This window comes from Podarcis erhardii, assembly GCF_964252035.2.
Source record: "Podarcis erhardii genome assembly, chromosome: 5".
Classification (NCBI taxonomy): Eukaryota; Metazoa; Chordata; class Lepidosauria; order Squamata; family Lacertidae; genus Podarcis; species Podarcis erhardii.
Window position 1 is genome coordinate 23,198,204 of NC_138509.1, and position 20,748 is coordinate 23,218,951.

A 20,748-nucleotide genomic window follows, 5' to 3' on the forward strand; every position below is an offset into this window, starting at 1 on the left:
ACATTATTCCATCACTAGGAATCAGGAAGTCTGAGGCCAGCACACACACTTTTCACTTGCACTCCCATTACACCAGTGAGCATTCTGTAGAATGTTTTTCCTCAGAAATAACGGGCACCTGGAGGCAAAATGGTGGTGAGGAATAACAGGCACCTATTGGACGGTGCCTGTGACATCACTGGTCATGAGCAATGCCTATTCCTCTCATTTTACGTTGTATTTGCTTAATTGTCAGGGGCTGGGCAGAGGAGGAATGATGGAGACCAGCTCCCCATCCTGACCCTTCCAGGGAGGAGGAAGAGGAAGACAGCATAGATTTACAGCAGGAGTTTGAGGGAGGTCACAGCTCAGAGGCAGATGAGGGGGAAAGTTGGGAAATCATGGGAGAGCTGAAACAACACTGGGCTGACACGTTGTCATTAGAAAGCATTCCAGACCCTCCATCTCCCAGAACCTGGCGAGCCTTAAAAGTAGGAGAGCAAAGAGCTCAAAGACAGAGGGCACCTAGCAGCACACATAGAGGAGGTGATGAGAATGACGAATGAGGAAGTGGGAGAGATGGAGGGTGGAGATTCACTCAGGACAATGCCATTATCCAAGAGCCTGGGTTCTACAAAGACTGAAATAAAAAAGGACTGTAAGAAACTTTTCCTTGTCTTTATAATTCCTGGGCAACCAGTCGGGAGCCACTGACAGCATCCTGACATTAATTTTGTTCACTCCCTTGCTATAGTAACAAACATGGTAGTCCTCGAACCAACAATTGAGTGAATGACAGTGCCTTCTCCAATGTGCCTTCTCCAATGTCTTGCTGTCATTTTGTGGACCTGTTTTCTGTTTCTTCTCCCTCTTCCTTTAGTGACTTCTTCTGTGCTCCCCTCTCTCCAAAGAATGCACATCTCCCATGATGCATTAAGAGAAAGATAGGGTGCCCATTTGCAGCCCATTCATAACCATGCAGTAGTAAGACTCCCGCAATTCCTGTGATATGTAAACAGGATAGCAGAAAATGGTTTGAATTTGGGACATTTGCTGGAGTTCACCTGTTACTTCACTTATCCTCAGACTGTATAAAGGTAAAGGGACCCCTGAACATTAGGTCCAGTCGTGGCCGACTCTAGGGTTGCGGCGCTCATCTCACTTTATTGGCCAAGGGAGCCAGCGTACAGCTTCCAGGTCATGTGGCCAGCATGACTAAGCTGCTTCTAGTGAACCAGAGCAGCGCACAGAAACGCTGTTTACCTTCCCGCCGGAGCGGTACCTATTTATCTACTTGCACTTTGATGTGCTTTTGAACTGCTAGGTTGGCAGGAGCAGGGACTGAGCAACGGGAGCTCACCCTGTCGCAGGGATTCGAACCAGCAACCTTCTCATCAGCAAGTCCTAGGCTCTGTGGTTTAACCCACAGTGCCACCCGCGTCTCAGACTATATATGTGTGTGTAAATAAAATCATACCACACCACAACCCTCTAATGATGACACTGAAAAGAAACAGAACTTGAGGAACAATGCACCCATGAGGAGCTCACTACTTAGAAAATGGGGTGCCTGTATTAGCAGTAATAATAATGGTGGTGACTGGTGACGGTAATGAATGAAAAGAAACAAGGAAAGCAATATGCAATATTCTCTGAGATTTTAGTGTGCATCGCATCTACAAAAATGTTTTTATTTCCGAAAACTACAAATCCCATTTTCTTTCCCATGTGCATTCCTGTAATAGCTGCGAGTTTACACATGAACATAATGCAGCAGACTTTCCTGAATCCCTGTTCAATCGATTTGTTTCTGTCCCCCTCCCCACACACTCCCAATTATTTTTATTTCTAAACCTAAGGCGTACGACTCTGCAATCACCTGCAAGTGTCTTCGATTTTAGCTCTCCATCAAAAGGACCAAACGCAACACAAAGATGCCAATCCTAGAGAAAGCCGCGAAGAAGAAAGAGAAAGAAGCTTGCAGCCAAGATGAGATGGTGAGCAACTGTCTCTAGAAAATAATGGGATGTTGAACAAGGGGCTGGGGGTGTGTGAAAGTGGTTGATGTGAACTTGTCATTTTCATGACAATTGAACACTTGGCAAATACACAAAAGGTGGCAATGAAAGATATAACATGCCAGGTTGCAGTGAGGGACACCAGGGTGGAATGTATCAGAAAAATGAGTGTCAATTAAGAAGGTTTAATAAATCAATTCACCTATTTCATTTTAAATAAATATTAGGTTGGAGCTCACTAATTCACATACAGTGACACTGCCCTTATAGGGAAGTCTTCTGAGACCTGGTGTTTGCTCACATCTTGGGAAGAACAGACCAACTGGTTTCAAAATCTCCTTTTGGGTTCTGTTGTCAATTTTGAAGGCCCCAGGGTATTTCATAAAGATCCAAAAATCTTTCTCCTTTGCAATGCTGGTATACTCACAGCTGATTCATAGCCCTTACTGACAAACTTGATGTCTAATACAATGTTGGCAAAGTGGGTGACTCGGAATTATGCTTTTGAGTAATGTGGCTTCACTTCATTTCCTTTATTAATGCTATAGTAAAAGGTACATGACCCCCAAACTCTCTTTTCATGAAGACACCCTTGTATGATAGTAGCTGATACATAATGATGAATTGCATGACTAGGACATAAATTCTGACTGGACCTTGTGACAAGCAGGTATTTTGTAGCAGTCTACTCTGGTTTTTGCTTCCTGTACCCCCTTTGTAGCAGGTGTGCAAGATGTAAGGCTTGTCGTTTCATTTGCTCTTAGACCATTTCTTGTTCTGTTCTATTTCTTTCAGAGAACATTAATAAGATACCATTTTTTTTAAATAAACAAAATCTCTGCCCTGTTCATTAATGCATACAGCTTGAAGGACTGTAGCAGATTTCAGAGACAGAAACGGTTGCATTGCTTTTTGCAATTCAAATTGTTACAAATTTTGCATTTAACTATTTGAGAGGGTAGGGGTTATACCCCAGAGGCAAGACATGCACATACCAGATAGGTTTGTCATGGAATCAGATTCCTGCATCTTTGAAATTTGCACAAGAGGAGGAATTTCTCTCACTCACAACTTGAGTCATTCACTGCAACACCATAATGGAAGACGATGCCCTGGCCAAAATCCTTCCTTTGGTGCAATGACAACAAAGACATTAATCCTGTTCGATATGGAATCTGACAGATCTCAAACACGTGTAACTGATAATTGTAACAAAATTTCAAAGAGCTATCCAGTGTCTGATCAATCAATATCTTTTTTAAATAGGTGCTGCCCAAACTTCCAGTCCCACCACTGCAACAAACATTGCACATGTATCTTCACTGCATGAAACATTTGGTGTCAGAAGACCAATATAAGAAGACTAAGGCCATGGTCGATAGGTTTGAAGCTCCAGGAGGCCCAGGAGAGGTCCTTCAGCAAAAACTGCTAGAAAGACGAGAAAAAGTTGAGAACTGGGTAAGCCCAATGCTACTTTGTTCCAGATATCTTCATCAGATAGAATATGTAGAATAATCTAAAAATTCATGTTGCTTGCTTGTGTTATAGCCTCTCTCTCTATTCACCTCCCCTCTGGGATTGGTTCAAGTGCTCTGATGGCATGGTAGGCTTTGAAATATTTCAGCTACCAAAAAAAGCTGACGCAGTGAGACCGAAATTAGCATGGGTGGGGTCCCATAGGGCCAAGAAATGCAAGGTGCCCAGAGATGGAAGGAAGATAAAATTCCTACCAAAGAGGAATGGTTGACCAACTTGATGGATTACACCGAACTGGCAAAAATGACTGGGAAAATCAGAAACCAGGAAGATAAAAACTTTAACAAGGAATGGGGAGAATTTATAATTTATCTTGGAGAACACTGTAAACAATTAAAAACATTAGCAGGATTGTAACAACCCTTGTAATGTAACAAGAACTAAGGATATAACAGAGTTTTTAAAAAGGAAAATGGAGGAGAATATAAGATGCAATGGAAAGAGGTCAACAAGAGAACCCATAGGGGTTGGAGGGAAGTCCAAGGATTTGGGGAATCCTAGATCTTTGTGATGTTAACTCATATTTGAATGTAAACTTTAATTGTAAAACTAAATATATGTTTCATATATATATGAAAGAAATTCAAGGTGTCATATATTGCTGGCAGGAAGGGCAAAGATGCTGGTGGTAACAAGAAAAACAGGGAGGATGAGAGCCCGGAAGATGAGTGGGGTAAAAGGACAGAGGTCAAATGGTTGAATGAAGGAGAACAAGATAGACACTGGCCTACAAAGCAATGACCAGAGGAGGCAGAGGCCTGAGAGAAAGCAGAACAAAGGAGCCATGAATTTCAAGAGAGAAAAGGTCAAAGAGAAATGTGTCCCATTGAGTAAATACAATTTTTAAAGATGGAAGAAGAAGAACTTCACTATCTTAGTATGAATTAGAGCCGTGCAGGTGAAAGTTGTCCTAAAATTCTTGTTCCACGTCCTCCCTATTCCCCTCGCTGAAACAGTCCTAAAGAGCTGACAATGCAAAAACAATGATTTCATTATTCAAGACTAAAAGACACAAATAGCAATGAAGATGTGCTATTAAAAAAACATATATAGGAAGAAGGATTGGAAGTCCAAGCTTATATTATGATACTTTTCAGCTGTGACAGTTATAGTACATGATAGCCAAGAGTAAAAAAATAAAAACAAAACCATTGTTAACTATAGAAATCAAAGCAAAACCATGGTTAACTATAGAAATCATAAGCTCTACCATAGTAGCTGGCCAGTTTTACTTCTCCACCTTAAAAAGGTTGCAACAGTTAAGGGTAAAATTCCAGTGGCTGATCATAAACCCGAGAGATTCTAATACAGAATTTGGCTTTTGCTCTTCTTCCTTAGGACTCCAGGGAATGTGGGGGAAGGACTTTTTTTTTCCTTTCAGCATCTGTTCCTACAGCAATGAACAAAAGTCTCCAAGGAATTTTATTCCAGCAGATGCCTAGATTCAGATTTAAGCACACTAATAAGCACAGTAGGCATGCCCTGTATTGCTCAAATATGTAGTCATCTACAACCATTTCCCCCCCTTCTTGTAGGTTTTAAACTACTGGCTGGATGACATGTATCTTAACAACCGGTTGGCCCTTCCAGTCAATTCCAGCCCAGCAGTTATCTTTGCTCGGCAACAGTTCCAAGATGTGAATGACCAACTGAGGTAAGGTATCTGTAGATTACATGGAGGGGGGGAACCATCCCTCCATCTACTATTGTGGCCAAATAGTACCATCCTTAAACCAGCCTTTGTGGTCTGGGCATGCAAAGGAAGAAGCATTAATACTTCTCTTATAAAATGGACTGTGTTCATTCGTTACTGGTGTTGATTTGTAAGATATCAAGGTATTTACAAAATGTTGTAGATGTCATTGATATAATGACAACTTTTCTTTAATATTACAACATGGCTGTAAAAACCTTTTGAGAATTTAAAAATGGGTTTCAATGCAAGTACTTCTGCCTAACAGGGTTGATGGCTTAGCTGGAAGAGGAATCTTCTGTGTCTTGTCATGTGGAAACCAGAGGCCACGGGTCACGTTTTTCAAGGGAAATATATTCAGTGTGTTTGCTACTGTATGTGAACACAAAATGACAACATTCCTAGAAAACAGACTGTATGTGAAGCTTCTATTTTTGCTTTATGGCATAGTTTGTTGCAGGGAAAGTATCTTCAAGGAGATCCTGCCCAATGAGAGATCAGCTTCTGCTTTGCGATAGTTACAACTCACTGAACTGCAGCAAAGCAAAGCATGTCGCCTGATCTGAGATGTCCATGTCACGAAGGAAAGGGCTCTTGTGTTCAGTTTAAAGCCTCGGTGGAACAGAGGGTGTGGGTGTAGCGGGAGTGTAAAATGAAAGATATCCATTAAAGTTATTCAGATTTCAAAGCCCTGTGTAAACAATGCCTAGTCCAATGTTGAAAAGTCAGATCCGTTTGAAAGGCTGCCATTTTTCACAAATGATCTGAAGCATTTTATGAGCACTATGAGCCCAGTCCTAGGACATGGGTGGCACTGTGGGTTAAACCACAGAGCCTAGGACTTGCCGATCAAAAGGTCAGCGGTTCGAATCCCCGTGACGGGGTGAGCTCCCGTTGCTTGGTCCCAGCTCCTGCCAACCTAGCAGTTCGAAAGCATGTCAAAGTGCAAGTAGATAAATAGGTACCGCTCCGGCGGGAAGGTAAATGGTGTTTCCGTGTGCTGCTATGGTTTGCCAGAAGCGGCTTAGCCATGCTGGCCACATGACCCGGAAGCTGTACGCTGGCTCCCTCGGCCAATAAAGCAAGATGAGTGCCGCAATCCCAGAGTCGGTCACGACTGGACCTAATGGTCAGGGGTCCCTTTATGAGCCCAGTCCTAGACGAATGCATGAGCCACTGATTTAGCTACGATGACACAAGTGTTTCAAAATACCCACAAGGCTGGAGTAACATTGTACACTGTGACCCACTGTCACTACACCCTACTTTGTATTCAGAGACTGGCGCAACATATTTTTGAATATGTTCCCAAGACCTGGGAACAAAAATGAAATATTGTGTTACACAAATATATCAAGTGAACCCATAAACAGTGACGTCAGCTTTCACAATGCAGACTTAGGCTTCTTTTTCTGTTGAAAAGGGGATGGAATACATAAGTTCGTCCCCTTCCAAACTGGTTCTTGGCAAGTATTCTTGGCAAGAATGACACTACAATCATTTCTTGATTGGGCCTGTCAGTGCTCACAATGGCATGCAGCCTCCTGAGAGATCCATATCTCTGGATTAGGCACAGTTTTGGAAACATCAGCACTTTGCAATCCATATATATGTAAAAAGATGGGAAATAAAAGATGAGAGAAAACGTGTTCCACTAAATGGGTCAATCAAAAAGATCTCATTGGGGAATGAGACATGTGAAAGAAGACTAAAAGTAAAGTGTTGTGGGTTGAGATGTTCCCTTTTGTAATTCACCAATTTACAGGCCAAATGGACTCAAAGGAAAGTCCCAGAGGTTCATACTAGTACATGTAAATATGCATAGTATTACAGCCTTAATACTGCAAGGTGGTGAATAATACAGGAATATACCTTGTATGGGCACAGACCATTGATCTATCAAGCTCTGCATTGCCTACTCCAGAATAGCCAAATGTGATGCCCCCAAGATACCACTGGATTCCAGCACCCATCATCACTAATCATTGGCCATATTGACTGGGGCTGATGGGAATTGGAATACAACAAGATATGGAGGGCACCATTGTGTCCATCCCTGGTCTATGGTGTTTGAGGGCCTAACTACACATTATGCTAAATTTGCCAGCTGGAGCATGAGACGGCTGCTGAACTGTAGCCAGGTTCCTCCTTGCTGTTAGAACTGTGTGCAAATGCTATTTTAAAATGTCAAACCATATCTGGAGGACCATAGTTTGTCCACCTCTGGCCTAGTTGTCGATCAGAATTACTCTGTTCTGCAATGGCAATGGACACAGACTTGGATAAACAACAACAGCAACACCCTATTCTAAATGCTGGCATGAACACATACTTCCTCTCATGAAACTGAACAGCTTCATTGTGACCATTGTTTTCTAGAAAACGGTGTTTTGCATCTCTCCAGTGGAGAGAGCCCATAAACAGTAAACTCTCATGAGCAGATGGGAAGCCTATCAACTAACAGGGGGAACCTTGTGGCAGGAGGAAATGATAGGACTGTTGTCTGGGTCTTAGGCAAAATATGACCAGGGTATTGATTTCAATGACAAAGCTCTTTGGAGGTCTGCTTCTGAGGACCAAACTAAATGCAATGAGAGCAGATGGGTTTCTGTTCACATCACCTCATCCACATATAAAGCAAGGAGCAAACAGAGGCATACTTAAGAATAAAGGAAATCTATTGGCAAGGCTGCTGCATCACTTCTGGTTTGGCCCTCATTGAGATGGTGAATTTGTGTTCCTGCTGTTCCATTTCATACTGCCAGTGGAGACTCAAATGACAGCATGTTTCTCAATATAAAGAGAAATACAGATAACTTTTTACCAAGAGTTGTGAACTTACCAATGGGCATTTTCCTGTATACTAGCAGGAATGAGCCACAGAGTCTCAGAGTTGTGCTCTCTACCCCACCTCTGCATGGACAAGAAGTAGATACAGATACACACAAACACACCTACACACAATAAAACAAAACAACTCATTTTAAAAATGTGGGGTACAGGGGTCTTGGGTGCCAATAGGTGTCTGAGGGCACCACATCGGAAATCTGAAACACGCCCAGTAACTGGTGTTTACCAGCTGGTAAAGGGTCAATTGTATCTGTTCTATTTTTGGAATATTTAGACAATGCCACCCGATCTTCATCACAGGGAATTCTTGCTCCTTCTGTCTTTGATTTTTACAGGTTTGCTGCCAATCTCATTTCTGGAGTTCTTGATTATAAAGCACTGCTGGACACGTAAGCAACTTGGCTTTTGTGAACAGAATCAATGATTTCACTGGGAGCATAAACATAATCACATTCACAAAGCTGCAGGATCCGATTGCATCAGATAGTAGTTTAAGGTTACATGTACACTACCAGAGCAAACCTGTTTTTAAAAACTAGTTTGTCATCACTTCAGAAGTGTGCTGAAAGTCCTAACTCGGGAGTCATTTGACGACTGGGCTCTAGACAGCTCAGTCCCAGAATGTGAAGTCTAGCGTCACCTCTGGAATATCTTTTTGACGACAGGTCTCAGCCCTAGAATATATGAAAAGTATAAAGGCAAGAATGAATGTGCACAGTGCATTTCTGAGCATCTGAGCAACCTCTGCCTGGCCCTCCAAAGACTACATATCCTAGAGTTCATTGGAGAGGAAGCCATGCTATGCAAACTAACCAGTCCTAGTGCAGAGACAATGGTGCGGTTATGTAATTTTAGAGTCTGCACTTACTGGTCTTACGGGTGGCCTATTACAACACTTGCTTCCAAATGTGGTAAGCCAATCTTGGTGCATTTGTGGGGGCCCTCTGCTCATTCTACTGAGCAAGACGCTAGATGTCTGCCCCAATGGCACCCTGATGAGTGGAGACATTACCGAACTGAACTGAACTTCTGTCAGGTTAGCAACCTAACTTTAATATTGTAAGTCTCCTTTGATAATGTGTGTGCGGAGTATAAATCTTAATAATAAATACATGGGCCCAGCATAGCATCCTGAGTGGCTTTTCATTCCATTGTGGTTCCTGAATGTGTCTGATAAATGTTGATCGTCCATTTGTGCAATTCAAAGCTTGTTACCTCAGCAGTGCTGCCAATTCAATAAAAGCGCATCAGCTCAACCCTCCTGTATGCAGCATGCTTCTCATATAATTCCTGTGGTTTATGTTCTGTGAGAGCTTCTTCTCTGCAATGATAAATGTGTCTGGTGTAGCTGCTTCAGATCCATCCAATTAATCAATCCCCACCAGTCCAGATCACTGGCTGGCTGGCCATGTGTATTTTACAAAACACCTGTTTGAGAGAGCTTGTTGCATCTTGGTCTTTCCAAGATGTCAATCCTTAAGAAGCAGTTGTACTGCGTTGGTTATTTATTTTTCCAGCCTGGCTGCTCCAGTGGGCCACTCTACTTGTAGAGGTGTAGATGTAGAGGTTCTCCTTATGAAACACTTGTCATTCATAGACTCAGGCAGACCTTCCCTTTCTCCCCACAAGATACATGGGGGCAGGAAGTCACACCCTCGTGTATGACAACACATACATATTTTCACCTGTGTGATTAGAAGTTCAGGTGGAGTGTGTTAACAGAGACGAGGTGGAAAAGGAATGTGTCCTTCTGTCCTTATGTTTTGCATACATTACCGTTTGCTTTTTCAACACTCGCCCACTGAATGCAAATACAGTTGCATCGTAATTCATGTCAAGAATCGTGAATTTCAGCTTTGCTCTGGGAGCCCGTCTATTTCCCATTGCCGTAATCTTATTGTTGTATGATTCTATTTGTGTTGTGTATCTAACCTAATTGTAAACAGACAAAGGACAGATTAGATTTCTCTTCCTTTCTGTCTACTTCTTTCTCTCTCTTTTTGTCTCTTTTGCTTTGTCTCTCTCGTTCTGTCCCTCCAGCCATGCTGTGCCTGTTGATTTTGCTCGTGGACAGCTGTCTGGTCATCCTCTCTGTATGAAGCAATACTATGGACTCTTTTCTTCCTATCGTCTTCCAGGACATACCAAAGATACCCTTGTGGCCCAGAAAAGCAATATCATGCCCGAACCGGAACATATCATTGTTGCTTGTAACAATCAGGTGTGTGGATATTCATTGGACGCAGTTTTTTTTCCAAAACTTGAGCCTGCTTTATTTTGCTATGAAATTGACTAAGCAAGGGGAGGGGGTGCTGGTTTGCTTTCTAACTGACCACCAAAAATGTACCACAGGTGAACTGTCACTTGAGTTCTTTCTGTGGGTGGGTTTCCACAACTGGCCACTATAAAGCTGCAAGCCTAAGCATACTTACTTGGGAGTAGAGATGGGAAGGCCTGGAAAAAAACTGGAGGAAAGCTGAGTTTTTCCCGATTTTCCATCCGTCCCCCATCCCCCCCCCCCCGGCCTTCCCATCTGTACTTGGGAGTAAGTCCCACTAAGCTCCATCACATTTCACTTCTGTAGTAAATCTATTAAAGACTACAATAATCACCAGCACCGTTTGTTTGAAAAGAAAAATCTGGGGATAGGGTACTATTGACCAAAATGATACAAGACAGAAGAGCAAGTAATGAACGAAGTGATAGATTTTTAGAACGATTGTCTTTACTTATTATATTCTGGAATGATAAATTCTAGGACATTTACCCATGCAGAGTAGTCTTCGCTTTGACATACTATCTTCCCATGAACAAGGTGTAGTTTTTTGATGTGAGGAGGTTGAGAAGGAAAGGGATAAAGCTTTGTCAGTGGATCCTGCTAAGTGCCCTGGCTCAAAGTCATTTTGAAACGTGCAGGGTCGTTTTTACTAAAATTGTGTGTTCCAGCTATTGCTTTGCCCTTTCTTTTAACTGCTCCCCCACCTCTTTCTCTCCAGTTTTTTGTTTTGGACGTTGTCATTAATTTTCGCCGTCTCAGTGAGGGGGATCTGTTTACTCAGTTGCGGAAGATAGCCAAAATGTCAGAGAATGAAGAAGAGAGGCTGCCTCCAATTGGTCTCCTGACATCTGATGGAAGAACAGAGTGGGCTGAAGCTAGGACAATCCTTGTTGAAGGTTAGGAAGCGGCAACCAAATTGCCTCTCTTGCCATTCACCCTGTTCACCCCATCTTCTCTGCTCATCATGTCTCTAGATGGGACAGTGACCAGCTCCTCATAAACAGCAAACAAGGTGGCAAAACTGTTTCTCTGCTGTGCCACTTCAAACTGCAGGTGAAAGGACCACACAGCAGAATGCTTCTCCATTACATCTTACACATACAAAACTAGATTGGATTGGATTGATCTTTATTACGGCCATTGGCCCATCACACAACAGTTTCCCATACCAACATAATATACTTGAACCTCCAAATTTAAAACCGCCAAAACTTACAAAAAACAAACAGGAACCAAAGCAAAACAAAAAACAAAAGACCACCATCATACATTACAATAAATTTGTAACATAAACATCTAAACTAGATGTCAGAGAGGAGGATTATAGCCAAGCCTCTCTCATGGCATGCCAGATGTTCTGCCCCCGCCCCCCATTCAGAGTTTTTATTTTTGGCATTGAAGAACATTTAATCTGGTGACTCTACACCTGTAACCTAAAATGGCACAGCTCAGAAAAGAGATGGGTGAGAATTTTGAATCAATTGCATCTAAAGGCAAACCTTCCTAATTTGCACTCTCTGAAACTCTGCACCCACTCGAACACAACCATCCTTTGAAATTTGCACTTTTCTGAATTTTGCAATGTAGTCCTCCAGCCAAATAAGGGGGGGGTGTATATACTAGGGTAAAGGGTGCATTTAAATGTATATATTATTGAAAGGAACATACCAAAATACATTATAGCAGCGGAACTTGTTTTGCACAAAAGTGTGTGTGGTAAGCAAAATTGCATAGAGAACTGTGTATTAGGAGAAATTCACAGTAAAATGCTGGTGAACTTTCATGACTTAAAAAAAAAAAAGCAAACAGATGAAGAAACATTAGAAAAATGAGACACTGGAAAAAAAGAAAACCATGGAGGATGAGCCATTGTGGCTCAAAACCATTGATAGCCTTCATCTCCACACATTTGTCCAATCCTCTTTTAAAGCTATCCAAGTTCCATAGTTTAACCATATGCTGTGTGAAAAAGTAATCCTACATTACCAAGCTCATACTTCATCATATCATACATACAAACACACACCCTTTGTAAAAGTTTAAGCTTATTTTTCAAAGAGCAAAATACAATTTTGGAACTCTCATTGGCACACTGCAGAAGAGGCATGTCCTGGCAGGAAGAACCAACGGTAATTCATTGCACCAAGCCCATTGTTTCTCTCCTCAGATTCTACAAACAGAGACTCTCTTGATATGATCGAACGAAGCATCTGCTTAGTATGCCTTGATAGTCCAAGTGGGGAGGAACCCACAGATACCAACATGGCGTTGCAGCTTCTGCATGGAGGAGGCTACAGTAAAAATGGTGCCAATCGTTGGTATGATAAGCCTATGCAGGTAAGAAGTTGCTATTGGTGCATGTGAGTTCTCATGTCAAAGGCTGGTCAACATGGAAGGGTTATAGCATTTTAATGCAAGCTCTCCTAATATGTACTTCCCAAACATGAACCAGGACGCAGCTACCCTCTGAAATTTGCACTTCTCTGAATTTTTCAACCCCAAAACTACATATAACAAAACATATTTTGGCAGGTGATGTGCACAAAAATGGTCACAAAAACAATGCACCAAAAATGCAGTCCTGGAGGGGAAATTGCTTATAGACAGGCAGATATTCAGCAAAATCACTTGCAAAAACATGAAATGCTCAAAACAATGCATGCATTTTTTAAAACAAAATAAAAAAATTCCTTCCAGTAGCACCTTAAAGACCAACTGAGTTAGTTCTAGGTATGAGCTTTCGTGTGCATGCACACTTCTTCAGATACACACGTGTGCATGCACACGAAAGCTCATACCTAGAACTAACTCAGTTGGTCTTTAAGGTGCTACTGGAAGGAATTTTTTTATTTTGTTTTGACCATGGCAGACCAACACGGCTACCTATCTGTAACTGCATTTTTTAAATGCAATTAGTATAGCAGTTAGTGTGTTAGATTATGACCTGGGAGAGCAGAGTTCAAATATCCACTCAGTTTTGTAACTCACTAGGTGATCTTGGGCCTAAGCTACTTTACAAGATTGATGAGATGATGAATTGGGGAGGGAGAAAACCATGTACACTATATTGAGCTCTTTTAAGAAAAGGTGAGATAGAAAGTAAATATTTAAAAAATGCTAACTGATTTGGAAGTGGGGAGAACTAAGCTCAGACTGAACTTAGCAAAATGAGGAACTAAAATGGACTGATCCATCCATCCCTATCTGTAGTTGCATGTACTATGTCATTAGTAACTGAATCAAGAAGGAGAACCTTCCCTATACTCCCAGAGCTGCTGTCCCAGACTGAAGACACATGGTGCCTAGTTAGTCATAGTCGCCTTTGACTGGACTTAACCATCCAGGGGTCCTTTACCTTTACCTTTTTACGTAGATAGAAGATTACCTGGAACTTTATGTACCCTGACCCTGAGGTTTGCTTAGCTAATCACCAGTCCCTAGCCAAAACCATGCCAGTCTGCTCTCTTCATCACAGCCCCACATAGTCAACCCCTGACCTCTAGACCTGAGGAGCAGATCTACCTCACTCAGGTTTCCCATTAAGCAAGCACTATTTGTGTTTCTCAATGTCAGACTCCACATGGGTGGCATAGCATCCCCTACCTCTATATATAATTTGCTTCCCAGCGTATAATTTCCTCCACACTCACAAGAGTGAGTCTAATTGGCCTACAGTGCATAACAGACAGAAATTCATTTCCAGTTAAGTCAAATGGAAAATGTTAAGCTAAAGAATCCATCATGGGAGGGTGAGGAATCTAGTCTTCCCCAATCTTGCATTATTTTATGTTATATTAATATCTGGTGGAGCATATCTGCTGTTGTAATTCGCTTGGGTTAACACACATTACTGATAAAAAAATGACCTTTTTGTATAGGGTTAGTTTTCTTGGATGCCTCTGTGCAGCCTATCAGGACCTTTGCTGCTTGCAAGTGGTTCCATAATTACATTGGAAATGTCATCCTGCAGCCAAAGACTTTGTGGGCCTGTGGCCTTTGACTCCACTCCAGATACAGGCATGCAAGACTAGGAGCCCAACACGGCAGATAGTGAGGGGTGAATTTGCATGGGAAAATGGGGAGGAACCAGCATCAGGACCAGCATCAAGTGTCAGCACCCTCAGGCATCTGCCAAGGGCCTATAGATAGGCATATCTGTCAATTTCAGTTTCCCAGTCATCAAATTCTGTTCTATACATTTCCACATCAGTTTCCGATGCCCCTCCCCACCCAAAGTCCTTATGAGAAATCAACATTTTTCCTAATACAGTGGTACCTCGGGTTAAGTACTTAATTCGTTCCAGAGGTCCATTCTTAACCTGAAACTGTTCTTAACCTGAAGCACCACTTTAGCTAATGGGGCCTCCGGCCGCCGCCGCGCCGCCGGAGCACGATTTCTGTTCTCATCCTGAAGCAAAGTTCTTAACCCATTTCTGTGTACTATTTCTGTGTGAAACCTGAAGCGTATGTAACCTGAAGCATATGTAACCCGAGGTACCACTGTATACTTTTTGTATGCAATTTTGCCTAACACACACACATTTTTGCAAAGCAATATCCTTTAAAGAATGCATTGCCGTGTGTTCTTTTTGCTAGCAAATGCATTCTTTTGCACGCATTGCCTCAGCATGTGCTTTTTGCAAGCATTGCTTGACTGGGGCGCAGGGTGGGGCGGGGAGAAGAATACACTGCAAAATTGAGAGAAGTGTGAATTTTGAATTTATGTGTTTTTGGTTCATTCAGAAAGTGTGAACTAGGTAGGCTTGTTTTTAAATGTGAACAGAATCATGTTTATTCCTCACCCTCATAAATGTGTATACCCTGTTGGTGGTGATGGTACACTGACAAGTCCTTAGACCTGCTGCAGTGAGGAGTTAAGCTCCCTGAAGAAGAGAGGCCCATTACCCAAAGACCCTCCAAAACCTGCAGCCAAGACAGATGCACATGCGCAGCCTCAGGGATGGTGTAAGAAATCTAGGTCAATTCACACTTAAAGCTGAATCTATCAAACATGCCCTTTCTAAAACAATGGAACAACGCAAGCAAATAATGCTTGCATCCTGATCCAGTGACTGTCCATATTTTTGCATGGGGGAATGCATACCCCTCAACTGTCCCAATTAAATCAGGAAATCCCATTTGGGGGGGCCATGCTCTTCGCAAGAGCACAGGACCCAAAAACATGCAAGATTGTGGCCCAGAAAAAATCTATCTTTCTGGGCCTTGCTCTTGCATGGGTCATGTGACTCATGCAGGCGCACAGCCCCAGAAGCTGGGCATCCTGGTTTTTCCGCTGCAGCATGTTGGAGGGTATGGGAACATACCTGCAGAATTTAAACTGCTTCGGGATTTTTCCCCCAACGAAAACTGAAGTTTTAAGAAGTTTTCTAGAAGTTTTAAAATAAATATAAGGTAAAGGGATCCCTGACCAGTAGGTCCAGTCGTGGCCGACTCTGGGGTTACGGCGCTCATCTCGCTTTACTGGCCGAGGGAGCCGGCGTACAGCTTCCGGGTCATGTGGCCAGCAGGACTAAGCCGCTTCTGGCAAACCAGAGCAGCGCACGGAAACACCATTTACCTTCCCGCCAGAGCGTTACCTACTTGCACTTTGACGTGCTTTTGAACTGCTAGGTTGGCAGGAGCTGGGACCGAGTAACGGGAGCTCACCCCGTTGCGGGGATTTGAACTGCCAACCTTCTGATCGGCAAGTCCTAGGCTCTGTGGTTTAACCCACAGCGCCACCCGCATCCCAAAATAAATATACAACTCAGTAAAAGAGGCAGAAGGATTCACTTGCTGTTTCTGTCTGTATATACCCCCCCCCCTGCTCAGTTTGTTGTGGGAAGAGATGGAGTTTGTGGAACAGTGTGCGAACATTCTCCTTTCGACGGGATCGTCCTGGTACAATGCATTGAACATTTGCTGAGACACATGTAAGTCGCCTGTGATGGGCCTGTAAGCTATTACTTCCTTCTCTTCTCCAATGTCACTGGAGTATCTTCCTCAGCTGTTGGAATTATGCAGTCCTTCGAGTGACATTTTGGAAATCGGTAGCACCTTGATGAGATGCACATTATAAATTTTATTTGGTTGTTTATGTACAGACGTACCTTGGCTCCCAAATGCCTTGGAAGTCAAACGTTCCAGCTCCCAAATGATTGAAAACTGGAAGTGAGTGTTCCGTTTTATGAACATTCTTTTGGAAACTGAATGTCCGACGGGACTTCCAATGCTTCTGATTGGCTGCAGCAGCTTCCTGCAGCCAATCAGAAGCTGTGCTTTAGTTGTTGAACGTATGTATAAGGACCCACCCTATTTTTCTGATTCTAAGTTGTTTTAACTGATGTGTGTGTGTGTGTGTGTGTGTGTGTGTGTGTACAAAAGGTAAAAGGTAAAGGTACCCCTGCCCGTACGGGCCAGTCTTGACAGACTCTAGGGTTGTGCGCTCATCTCACTGTAGAGGCCGGGAGCCAGTGCTGTCCGCAGACACTTCCGGGTCATGTGGCCAGCGTGACGAAGCTACTCCGGTGAACCGGCACCAGAGCAGCACACGGAAACGCCATTTACCTTCCCGCTATAAAGCGGTACCTATTTATCTACTTGCACTTAAGGGTGCTTTTGAACTGCTAGGTGGGCAGGAGCTGGGACCGAAAGACGGGAGCTCACCCCGCCACGGGGATTCGAACCACCGACCATGCGATCGGCAAGTCCAAGGTGCTGAGGTTTTACCCACAGCGCCACCCGCGTCCCATATATATATATTTTTTTCAGGTGTCGAAGGTCAGGGTAAAGTAAAGAGGTGTGTTCAGCATATTATTACAAAACTTTCCAGCTGCCACAGAGAATTCCCTCACTTGCAACACTCTCCCCAAGTTACCTAGGGCACTGGAACTACCAAGAGGGCCCCATATGCTGATTGAAACACTGGGGAAGGAGTTGGGTCTTTCAGATGTTTGGTACCCAAGTCATTTAAACACCAATGTGAACATTTTGAATTGCTCCCAGCAGCCAACTGGAAACCAGTGCTGCTGTTTCACAGCTGTCGTAAGTTATAATTTGCTTATGTAAAAAGATGCAGAAATCTAATCAATGTGAAACCCTTTTTAAAACTTTTGACTCTTGAAAAGGAATGTCTTTTGAGACACCTAGCGATGCCAATCGCCTCCATGGCATAACAACTTTAAATAATTAGGTAATGTGATGAAATTATAAACCTGGAATTTCAGTTTTGATGTCACTACATCAATGACTTTAAGCAACGGGAAAGGAGAGCTTTCTAGTGTGTCTTGATAGTAAATAGTTTACCAGCCTTGAAGTATTGATCAGTGGTGGCAGTGCCAGTGGACTGACTGGCACAAATGGATTGATCACCTCTGGATACTTGGGTGTATTCAATCCATTCATGGACATTTTGCCCAATGGGTGCAACCTAATGTAACTAACAATACCTTACTAATACATTAATATTAACCATTCAGAAGCAACAGTGAGTATAGATCAGGCAGCATATGTCTTGCAGATCAGTTAATTGCAGTAGGACCTTCAGTCATCTGTCTGATGTCAAAGAAACCTTTTTGAGTTCTACAGCATCTAACAGCAAATTTATTGGCATTCTGTCATTTAAAAAAATCAGGAAAGAAGGTGCAAAGAAATTGGTCAGAGCAGATTCAGTGAGTGAACTTCCTGCTCCAAGGAGACTAAGGTGGAAATGTTCTCCAGAAATTCAGGGACACTTGGCGTCATCAGCAGAAAAACTTCAAAGGTACCATCGTTTCATTAGATTTTCAACTTGTGTGTATGGGTGGTTATTTTAATGTCCTGGTATTTCCTTAATGATATAATCAATGAATAAAAACAGTAAAAGCTGAGAGAAAGATCAGCTATAGAACATAGTGGTTTCAACTCAAGTTATTAGGGCTGCAAGCTTTTATTGACTTTCAGATTTACTAACTGCTAAGTGGTAGCTGATTGTAATCACTAAAGGTAGATATTCATTGACTGAATTGCCTATTTCTTTCTGCTTTGACCCATATCAGCCACAGGGAGGGAGACTGTGGCTGAAGAAAAGGGCTTTAACTCTTCTTCTCTGCCATTTTCCCAATGAACATCCCCCTTTCTTTCACTAAAGTCTGTCCCCTTGGGGATAAGCTATGGACACGTTTCTAGAAGACAAATGCCATGCAATGAGATGGCAGGAGTCTGAATAATCTCCATGACTCTTTTTATCGTCAGAGAGTGCTAGAGTGGATGGCCAATATGCGTTCAGCCTGGCAGAATCCCTTTCGTTAGGATAATTGGCACCAATGGGCCTAAATGGTTGTCCAATGCATAACTAAGGAGATGGGTGGAGCCAGAGGTGATAACTTGAATAAAATATTGGGAGGGCACTGATAAGCCCCGCCCCACATAATCAGTCACATGATGTGGCACACACACACCATTTGAATGGCAAGGCCCATCAACTTTGGCCTGGCCCCTTCTAATATTTTATTGGGGGGGCCCTAAAGGACCTCAGCCCCTAATAGTTGGCTCCTATGGGTGGAGCCTTCTTTGGGAAAGGGGCGTGCCTTCCCCCTCTCTTTGTGGGTTGATGTCCACCAGCTGTTTGTGCAGGAGCTGCAGGTTCTGACTGAGATGATCTGAGGAAAAGGTCAGAGCTGGCAGCTCTGAAGAAGTATCTGCTGCAGCAACTTAAGATGTGACTCTCCAATATGGTAAATCCAGGACATTTTAAAATTTGCTCAACTTAGTTTTGGCACCTCTCAGGTGGACGCCATTGCCGTTATAAGAGAACAAGGGAGTCATCCATGCTGAGTTCTGGCACCTCTTTTTCTAGAAAAAATAGCACCGGCAAAACCTGTATATATGCAAAAATATCCGATATACCACAAAACATCACATAGTCTCATTCCAGGGGAATCAAATTCAGGGTATTTGCTGTGGCAAACCTTGGAAATTTGCACTGATAAGGGTTTTGAGAACACCATAATGATATCTCATCTTTAGTATAACAGGGGGTGGGGAGGAATAACAGAAAAAAAGCAAACTATGAGAGCCAAGCGTCACACAAGATTGTGCCTCCACATTTGCCATGGCAATGTAATACTTATTATTACCGGTATGTTTCTGTCACATAATAAATGACTGCAAACATGACAGAAAGTAAATTGGATACAGCATTTAGCCTTTGCATAAAATGCAAAGAGCAACCTCTATTTGTACACATGGTGCACCCTAAGCAAGCAAATGAATAAGTCAAGACATACAGAGTGGGGAGAAAATGTATAGGCAAAAGTGACAGCAAACAACTCATTTGAGTAGACAATTTGAATGGAAGTATTAGTTCTTTGCATGTTCCCTTCTGTCCCTACAAAGCCTTTTTCTCCTGCATTGCATATTCCAACATGCCATATGATCATATAGCTTTTATAACACAGCTCTGAACAAGACATATAAAAGGAATTTGTCACAATGGCCCGGATCCCAAGATCACCTGCCTAACTACTTTGGGGCATACACCAGGAGAAACAAAAATAGATTAAAATAAATAAATTACACAATAACTTTCCTGTTCTCACTTCTGGAGTTTTTCATCATTTTCTAGGATGGTGAAAAATCTAGATTTTATCGCTTATAAATTTGAAAACTACGGAAAAGAGTTTATCAAGAAACAGAAGATGAGCCCAGATGCCTACATCCAAGTGGCACTACAGCTGGCATTTTACAGGTATGTAATTATTTTTATTATTGATTATTGATTGAATTTATATAACCCCCTATACCCAGAGGTATACTTTGGCCACCTCATGAGAAGAGAAGACTCCCTGGAAAAGACCCTGATGTTGGGAAAGATGGAGGGCACAAGGAGAAGGGGACGAAGGAGGATGGGATGGTTGGATAGTGTCTTCGAAGCTACCAACATGAGTTTGACCAAACTGCGGGAGGCAGTGGAAGACAGAAGTGCCTGGCGTGCTCAGGTCCATGGGGTCACCAAGAGTCGGACACGACTAAACGACTAAACAACAACAACCCAGAGGTCTCAGAGCAGTTCACATAATAAAATCAATAAACCAGTGATCAGCTCTTATTTGAAGCTTGCAGTTCAATAGCTGACCACAGATTATGCTCTGGGAGACCTCCAGGCAAGAATAAGCAAAATATCAGAGCCTTTTCTCATGGCCCAGGGACCCCACCTTCTTGCTCACCTTTAGGAGAGTGAGAGTCAAGGTAGAAATTGTTCACACTATTAGTAACTGTGTGAATGGTTATGTAAGTATAAATTGCAGGTTTGGGGGAAATAATCAAGACTGGGACAGTGGGACGCTAGCAGTGGGTACGCTTATTTAACCCTTTATCTCCCTTGTCTCCAGTCTACATCAGCCATTTGCATCAGG

The 20,748-nt window shown here is 42.7% G+C and overlaps 1 protein-coding gene across 1 annotated transcript in view; it reads left to right on the forward strand.

The window, feature by feature from the left end:
• The first annotated feature begins 1,837 nt into the window (after positions 1-1,837).
• Positions 1,838-20,748, forward strand: part of CHAT (choline O-acetyltransferase) — a 40,891-nt gene continuing 21,980 nt past the window's right edge. Inside the window, exons 1-10 of the mRNA XM_081861196.1 lie at positions 1,838-1,976; positions 3,264-3,455; positions 5,069-5,187; positions 8,412-8,465; positions 10,117-10,297; positions 11,073-11,250; positions 12,522-12,691; positions 16,187-16,287; positions 17,988-18,116; positions 19,959-20,081. Coding sequence (XP_081717322.1) covers positions 1,914-1,976; positions 3,264-3,455; positions 5,069-5,187; positions 8,412-8,465; positions 10,117-10,297; positions 11,073-11,250; positions 12,522-12,691; positions 16,187-16,287; positions 17,988-18,116; positions 19,959-20,081 — 1,310 coding nt within the window. The 5' untranslated portion in view covers positions 1,838-1,913. The remainder of the gene's footprint in view (positions 1,977-3,263; positions 3,456-5,068; positions 5,188-8,411; positions 8,466-10,116; positions 10,298-11,072; positions 11,251-12,521; positions 12,692-16,186; positions 16,288-17,987; positions 18,117-19,958; positions 20,082-20,748) is intronic.